At 32.3% G+C, this 9,159-nt stretch overlaps 1 protein-coding gene across 1 annotated transcript; it reads right to left on the bottom strand.

Annotated features, from left to right (window-relative positions):
- Positions 1-3,114: 3,114 nt before the first annotated feature.
- Positions 3,115-4,427, bottom strand: LOC107903243 (transcription repressor OFP14). Its single transcript, XM_016829283.2, has one exon. The coding sequence runs from the start codon at positions 4,274-4,276 to the stop codon at positions 3,377-3,379; it is 900 nt and encodes a 299-aa protein (XP_016684772.1). The 5' UTR covers positions 4,277-4,427; the 3' UTR covers positions 3,115-3,376.
- Between the last annotated feature and the right edge of the window lie 4,732 nt (positions 4,428-9,159).

The raw sequence follows: 9,159 nt of genomic DNA on the forward strand, positions 1-9,159 counted from the left end.
ATTGTATATGTCTGTAAAAATTAAAATATTGAGCAATTTGTATGCACATATCGCGATGAGACAAGTTCCTGCAGCAATGAGCAATGTCAAGTTCCTACTCCTCGTCCATTAAGGTGTTGGTCCCTATCATGCTGGCGGTGCAGCAGTATGACCTCATAATACACGACTCAGCAGCATCAGTCATCCTTTGTTGAGTTTTACTGGGGGTACAGGATGTTTAAGGGAAAAAGCATTTTTGAAAAATAGGCCCCCGTACTCAACATTTTCTTTGGCGCAGGATTTTCTTGGGATGTAATGGAGGAGCTCCTTAGAATTCTGTTTCATGCCTGTGACGAGCTTCCTCTTCTTGCTTTCAAGAAGAGTCACTCTAATCCCCAATGGCATCGTCATCCCTCATTTTCCTCGGGCATTTTTTCCTTTTTCATTCCTCATGACCTTTTCCCAGCCTCAAATTCAGACATGTTTCAAGGTAGAAACATTACTGACCTCATGGCAGAGGCTGCAGAAAATATGGAGAAGGCACACTCCTACTCCTGCTCCAGCTCTGGCTGTATATAACTAGGCAAACAATGCGAACAATGGTGCCCCAGTTGGAGCTAATTCATCAAGCTATGAGTTATCATCATCACTCAATCTTATAATGGCTTATACTGTTTACGTTTAAATAAAAATAAATTCTATATCACTGCAGGATGATGAGGATTTCCTGGATTCCTTGCTGAACTTCAACGACGAGTTTGAGTGATAGCCATCGCCGCAGCTGTCTGAATCATTTACTTCAAGCTTCAATAAAACAGTTAACTTTAGATATAAAGTTTCGAACCTATCTATAATATCTAGTTTTAGTTTGGTTTAAATAAGATGCTTGGACATGGGTTTACAATTTGTTTTTAATTTGGTTATGTAATGTTGTGACTATTTCTCTCTTTATATATGCTTGTCATTATCTATGTTTTAAATTGGTATACTTGATTTGACAACTAGGAATAGCTATTGTTACTATAGCATATTCCACATGAAATTATAATGTATTAAAACTATATTTGACCATCTGGTGATATTTGATAATGACCTATATTTGAATAATTAATAGGTCGTATAATATGGATTGGTTTGACTTGATTTGCTAACGCACTTAGGTTTATGAAATGATATGTTTAATAATTAGCCATTGAATTAGATGTATACAAAAGAATGAGATGAAATATGTGATTGTTATATGAAATAAAATATATTTGATTATATTTTAGGTATTCGAATGCCATGAATAGATGGACATATGCTTTGAACATTGAATTTATGAAGCATAAGAAACATGATATGGATATATATTAGTTGGTACCAATATTTGAATAAGTAAATGGTAATGACTTGGTTGAGTTTCAGAGCATGGTTTGTAATGCGAATTTGGTTTATGTGATTGAGTGAATTATGGCTACTTGGTTCGTGAATGATTCATGATTTATTTAATTGGATATGTGATATATATATGTAATGACTTGACATTTATGAATGATTGGCGAGATGTTATTTGAGCTTGAGAACTTTGATAAAGAAGTTGATAAAATTTTATACATGAATTGTAATTAATAAGTGATTGTTCGGAAATATTTTTTTTATTCGGTAACACCTCGTAACCTTAATCCGGCGACGGATACGAGATAGGAGTTTTACATTTCCAAATTATCTTTTTTTTTAAATTAATACATTTTATGGATAAAAAAATTGACACATTTTCATATGTATTCAAGGATAAGATAGAACCACTAATTGTTATTAAAAATTGTGCCCAAAAGTTTTAAAAACTCTGGTAAACGAGAATACAAATTTAACAAACAAATATGCTTTTCAAATATGTAAGTTAAAGCTCCCTCAATAAAAAATAAACCTCTGAATAAAAAGTGAATATGAAAATAATAGAACTTAGAATATTCCCTTTTGACATTTGGAACTTGTCTCTCATTGTAGAATGACAAACTAAAAATATTGTGGGTTTTAATAGTTGAGTATGAGATTCATCTCTTTTAGACACAAATTTAGTAGCTGTTATGTTAGGCTGGGGAATCCCTCCCAGGATCCATCTTTGACCCTTCTTAAAATGCGTGTGGCTAAGGAAAGAGGGATCTTTACTGGGATCCATCCCTTAATAGAACTCCATAAAATAATTAAATTTTAAATGGTTTTTCATTAGGGACATATATGAGTGTTAAGTAAAGGTGTTTTTGATACTTTAAAAATATTTAATGGAATTTACACAAATGATTTGGTGAGTATTTATGAAAAATTAATTTTAAATATTGTTATATTATAAATTTGATAAATTAAAACAATCAAAATGTAACATTTTATTATTTAATTGACGAAATATAAAAGCACATTTTATTAAATTAGAAATTTTTTATTATCTTTTTATTGTTTATTACACAAAAGTTTAAGATTATAGGGTTTTGTTTTACTAATAAATTAATTTCATATATAGATTTTATCAAATAAACAATCTGAAAATGGGGTGGAGGCTTCCTTTTAATCAAAATGATGGGGACAAAGAATAAATATATATTTATATATTTATTTCATTAAAATGCGCTATACCAAAATAATAAATGGTATTTCAATTAAAATGTAATATAATAATATTAATTTTACTTATTTTATGTAATAAATAAATATAATAGAAATGTTGCTTCACTGAATATATTTGTCATACATATTAATTAAATTAATTTGTTTAAATGTTAGTTTTCAATAATAAAATTTAAAAGCCTAATTTATAGTTTGTGTTGTTTGAAATTCATCTTTATGTTTACAGCTTTAAGCTTTTGATGAGCAATGTTAGTTTAATCCTTATAATCAAATGACAACATCTGTCATATAATATATATACTTTCTTATTATATAAATAATTAAAATTTTAATTAAAAATTCACACATCAAGCCAACAGATTTTGTTCCTTTTTTCAATGTTGGCTTCCAGAAAATGACCAAGAGCCTTCAAGATTCTCATTTTCGTGTCAATCTGTAATGGTAGATGTTAGACATGACACAATAGACCTTCATTGCCAAAATAAATCAACACTATACGATTGTTGATTTGTCAGCCATGCCTTAAATAAATCTTGTAATTCTATATTTAATATTAATATACACACAAATAATCAGCAGGGAACAAGCAATGGACAATGTCAACACAAGCATCCACCAAATCTTACCGAATACCACAACAATCCAATAGCTTAAATTATAAACAAATTAAAACCTTCTTTCTTAGAAATCATATGTTTGTATCAATAACACAAATTACTAATTTGAAAAGAAAAAAAAACATAATAACAATTTTAACAATATTTCTTGAACACATGACATTTTATATGTATCCTTACCTTATGTTGTGCCTTGTTCTCATTGATCTTTGATGATCTCGTACATTATTACGAGCCTTCATCGGAACTTTTATATCATGTTGACGCAAATCCACGACTAGGTCTACAAAAGCATTTAAAATGAATTTGTAACACTTCTTGTCGTTCAAGTTCAAGTAACAAAACACAAGCTCTTCCATGAAATCCCAATCAATACCGGAATTATGTTTCAGCCTCATTTCCACCATATCTTGCATTGAACGTCGAAAATCATCATACGGGTTTGGAGAATACGTTAACACCGCGATGCACTCATTCGGAATATTGCTCAGTGACTTGACAGTGACCCCATCACCCCCGATGGTGCCATTGCTGTTAGAACCGTTGGCAGCGGTAGTATTATCGATTGAAGCTGACGACTTTGACGTTGAACCCAGCTCCTCAGACATTGACTTGGTCCCAGCACTGCTGCGAGCCTCGTCAACAAGCGAACCCGACGACCCCGTCGACACAAAGAACCTGTTCGAGCCACAAAGATCAGAGGGAAGATCAATAAACCTTGGAGAATCAAGGAAGATGCCACGGGTGCCTTTTACTTCATCATCTTCTAATCTAACGTCACTTCTCTTTTCATTAATTTCGCCGTAGTCTTCAATATACAGTGACTTGAAATTCTCGAAGAGGAAACGATCAACATCAGCAAGTGTCGCCGCAACATCATTATTATCATCGCTGTTCCCTTGATGACCATGATTTTCGGCAAGGTTGACTGCAAAAGATAGGGTTTTGGTGTGTTTGCATCGGATCCATTTCTTGGAAGAAGAGAGTGAGTTTGGAGGAAGGAATTGAATATTTGGGGAAGTTTTTTTGATCTTGGAGACGTAATCCTGGAGAGATTTTTGAAGCTTCTTGGACATATTTTTTTTTCCAAGCTCTTTGGTTTATCAAAGTATAAAAAAGCATAAGAATAAACAGGTTCAGGTTGGGTTATTATAATAATATTTACAAAGCAAATAGAAACAAATGCTTTGAAAACTTACCTTGTGTAGCTCATCAAATTTGGGTAAGATTTGACAAATATGGTTTGCTATTAAATAGTGGAAAAGATTTACTTAATGGAGGCCAGATTTTCAATGGAAATGTGAAAAATATTTGGTAAGATTTGGGTTGCTGTTAAATCATGGAAAGATTTACTTTATTTAGGATACATTTTCGGATGCTAATATTAAAAGCATTTAATTTATTAGGTTGTTTTTAATTTGGCAGATTTTATGGAAAGTAATATTTAAATAGAGATTTTAAAATTGTATTTATTCAGAGGTTTCGTTCTGGTATATTAATGTATGGGGTTATTTGTTTTGACCATTAATGAATTTATACATTAAATTTTACAGTTTTCATGATTTCTATTTTAATTTAACGTTCAGAGTTTAAGGTTTAAGGTTTAAGGATTAAAATTTATTTAATTATTTTCACCTCAAAACATGATTTAACGTTCAGAGTTTAAGGTTTAAGGTTTAAGGATTAAAATTTATTTAATTATTTTTCACCTCAAAACATGAGAAATACAACTAAAATAATTAGCACTTAATAAACATACTGGAGCTACATTATTATCCGCCTTATTTACTTGTCTATGTGTCCATTAATGAATTTAAGAAATGAAACAAAAGAAGTATGGCCTTTAACCTAAGCTGATCAATGAACGTGGGTTTTGAAATAGGGGTTATACTTTATTTTGATTTATATTAGTCATTATAGATAAATTTACCATTAACGTTTATGTTATTGAAAATAGCTACTAAACTTTAAATTTTAATTAATTTTTTCATAATTTTACTTTTTAAATAAAATATTACTTTTAAATATTTATCTTAATGATTTGAAAAAATAATGAAAAAATATTATTTTAATTATTTTATTTTAACAACCAGCATTAAGTTATTTAATGGAAGAAAGACTTGAAAATTTTTAAAAATATATAAAAAGAATATCTTTTTATAAATAACAGTTTTTATTAATATTTAATATTATGTTAATTAATTGTTTTTAATTATTTAAACGAAATATATTTATTATATATTTGAGGAGTTCATTGTTCATATTCTGACCAATCAGTAAGACGATTTGAGGAGGCGTGTGCTTGGGATGCTATGGGTATTTGGTTTAACCAGAATGTATTGGTTTGGAAGCATATCTCTATGACGATAGACCAGCTTGTGCTTTATGTTGATGAATTCATACATTGTTGGTTGGGCCGCATACGGTTCACATCTCTCAATCGGTTAAGTGTCTAGGGATTGAGGGAGGTGATGATTGGGAGGAAGCCGTCTAATGGCATGCTCAAACGTAATGTTGATGATGCTACTTTTGTTGATAATGAACATGTGGGATGGGTTGCTGTTGTGCACAATGATGTAGGAGGCTTTATAAGATGTATTTTGGGTTTCATGAACAGCTCTTCTGATCCTTTTATGGCTGAAATTTTGACTGTGCGTGAGGCTCTTTTTTGGCTTAGGTCGTTGCACTTGGATGGTGTTATCATGAAAATTGGTAGCAAACGTCTCTGGCAAGTGGTTTATTCGAGGTCTATAGATACTTCGAATTCAAGATTATTATTAAAAAATTGTGTTGCTATTGCCTTCAGATTTCAATCTTTCAACCTCCATTGGGTTCGAAAGGATGTTAATAAGGTTGCTCATGCATTGTTATCCCTCTTATATTGTTGGTATTGTAAGCGCCGAGAGATTGGCTAATATGAATGTTAATGAGGGGAGTTAGGCTCGAGCGTATTGGGTAAGCTTAATGGTTTGGACTTAAGTGCCCCTCTTGTTTTTTCCTTCATTGTTTTGTCCTATTATTATTTTAATGAAGTTGTCTTTTCTTGAAAAAAAAAACTTGATTAAATTCAATTTAAGTTAATTTAAACTAAAATTGAATAGTAAAATTTAATAATAAAAAATCAAACTTTAGTTTCATAATTCAATCATACAAAAGTGAAGTGACAAAATTCAATATAAAATTAAAATAAAGTGGTAAATTTATCTTTAGTTTAAAAGTGCAATGATAAGTATCAATAAAACTAAAATATAATAGCAAGTTTCATTTACTATCTAAAGTAGTGACAAATTTACATATTAAATGTGACTCACTTAACACTTATCACATGTCAAGAATTTAGCTCTATTGTCGTGCTCCCTTATGCTCAAGACTTATGCCTACACGTGCCAAAACTCAATGTTTAAATATTCTACGAAATACATGCACGAGAAAGCCTCTAGGCACTCTAATATACCAAATACAAGAGTTAGTAACTTAGTATGCTAAGAAGGAGAAGGCTATAAGCTCATATTACTTAACACAACTTATGTACACCTGAGCTTTTCCATTGGTGGGTGCCTCCCATTTATAGGCCAAACCCCATATAGGATCCACTAATTAATGATACAACAAATGCATGATCAAAATATACTAGCCAATTAATATCTAGTTTAAGACTATGGTTGAGGTGGTGGAAGTACCCTAAAGGCTTTCATTGAGTCAGCAAGGCATCCCCTACATCTTTTATAGGCCTCCCTAGGATTGGACCAATACAATATTTAATTTCACACCTACGATGTTTTGTAATGTTTTAGTGCTCACTTGTGTGTTCCAACACTCACCACAAGTTTCTAAACTTGTCCTGCACTTTTAGTACTCGCGTGCATTGGGGACATCCGAACCCTTTGTTCTCAAAGTATCTTAAAAGTGATTCGAAGGCTTCAAAAGCCTACCAACCCACTAACTGCACTCAGAGGACCTTCACCCTTGGAGACTTTCAAAGTCACTAGGCCAAATCTCTTTGCATGCACAATTGCCACCATAGTCGCATGTATAAGTATTGCCTCCAACACTTATGATGCAATCGGGCCCCATGAGTTATCAAATGCGAATGATGTTTCCCTCGAGCTGCCTAAAGGACCTATTACCAGAGCTAGGGCTAAGAAGTTTAAAGACACAATTTCAGCTTTGGTTGATCGGGTTTGGGGTGAATTCGTGGCCAGTCTACTTGAAAACTCATGGACCAGCAAAATGAGCAAACCGTGCACTTTACTTCAAGCTCTTCCAGCTTAATTTTTAACAAGCTCGTTTTTAGCTTATTCATTTTTTTTTGAAATAATTAATTAAATTGTCTTAGTTGCTGTTAAGTTTAATTTGAGTCTTAGTTAAATATTTCTTGGTTCAGCCGAATTAATGTGTGAGATTTAAGCTAAGTAAATTTGTTGAATTTGCTAGGACAATGTACATGGACGGCAAAAAAGAGGTGGACTGCAACATGCATAAAAGCCGAATTAATGTGGAGGTGAATGGCATGAAATTAAGGAAGCATTTGACCAACATCATGAATAATTTGTGGAACAAATTAAGGAAGCATTTGACCAACATCATGCATAATTCATGGAAGAATTTGAGGAAGCATTTGACCAACATCATGCATAATTCATGGAAGAATTTAAGGAAGTATTTGGCCAACATCATGCATAATTTAAGGAACAAATTGAGGAAGCACCATGGCCGAATTTGGCTTCCAATTTTACCCATTCGGCTACCCTTTTGTTTTGCCTATAAATTTGTTAAATTTCATTGTAAGGGGGAAGAACCTTGAATTAATGTTTTTATATTTTGTGAGATTGTTTACAACTCTCATTGTTCTCCAAAGACTCGTTTGACTTATCAAGTAACCCTTGTGGCGTCAACCCATTCTTCTTATCCGAACTTATCACTTTGCATCCAAAGTGTGGCGTTCAAGTTATACCGAGGTTCCTATCATCTTTGATAGTGGGTCAATGTTCCATTTTATTCGTTTTCCATCCATACAACATTTAACCTTTCCTAAGTATTCGTATAAGTCCCGGGTCAACACACTTATATTGTGTTGGTTCAACTTGAATACTTGGTTTTCATTCACCTATCATCCTCAATCACTTCATAACCCCTTTTGAACTAAATTTGAGCCTTTATCCCTTCTTTCTTAACCTATCTTCGACAAACCTTGATATTACTCTAATTCACGATCGGGTACATTAACGACTCGACTCTCATCACCGAGGCCGGGGCGTATCATCTGGTATCAGAGTCAGCCGAATCGGAGTAAGAATCATCATCTTTGATATTATGGTTTTGTAAAAAAAAAATCAAAAAAAAAATTTTACGGTCTAGGCGCGGACGAAAAGAACGTGAAAGATCTGTATAAAAAAATCAAAAAAAAAAAATTTTGCCTACGGTCTAGGCGCGGACGAAAAGAACGTGAAAGATCCGTAAAAAAAAAAGAGTCTGGAAACCCTTCAACAATTTTTTTTGAATCATAATCTACACTCCTTTATACCCCTTTGAGTGAATTTTCACGTTTTCAAAAAAAAAAATTATCCAGTTTATTATTTTTTCTTTCTTCTTTTGTATTCGGTATTAAAAAAAAGAGAAATTCAAAAAAAAAATCAGAATTTAAAAAAAAAGTGATTGAAATTCATTTTAAGTTTTGTTTGATAGCCTACCATTTCCGGCATCATTGCCCACCAAGCCAACTCAATTTTGTAAGCCGACGACAAACGGTATTGATTCGTCTATCTAGTTTGCGGAGAACTTCGAGAGGCGAAAATCGAGTGGTAAAAGGCAAGAGCGATTGGTGAGACCATTAAAGAGGAGTAAAAGCCAAATTGTGTGAAATTTTCTTTGTGAGGAATTGGTGAGAATTTTGTGGTGAGGTATTTAATTTTCTATTATTATTATTATTTTTTAACATTTCTTCTTTTAGTATATAATC

The sequence above is a fragment of the Gossypium hirsutum genome, chromosome D05 (genome assembly GCF_007990345.1).
Source record: "Gossypium hirsutum isolate 1008001.06 chromosome D05, Gossypium_hirsutum_v2.1, whole genome shotgun sequence".
NCBI lineage: Eukaryota > Viridiplantae > Streptophyta > Magnoliopsida > Malvales > Malvaceae > Gossypium > Gossypium hirsutum.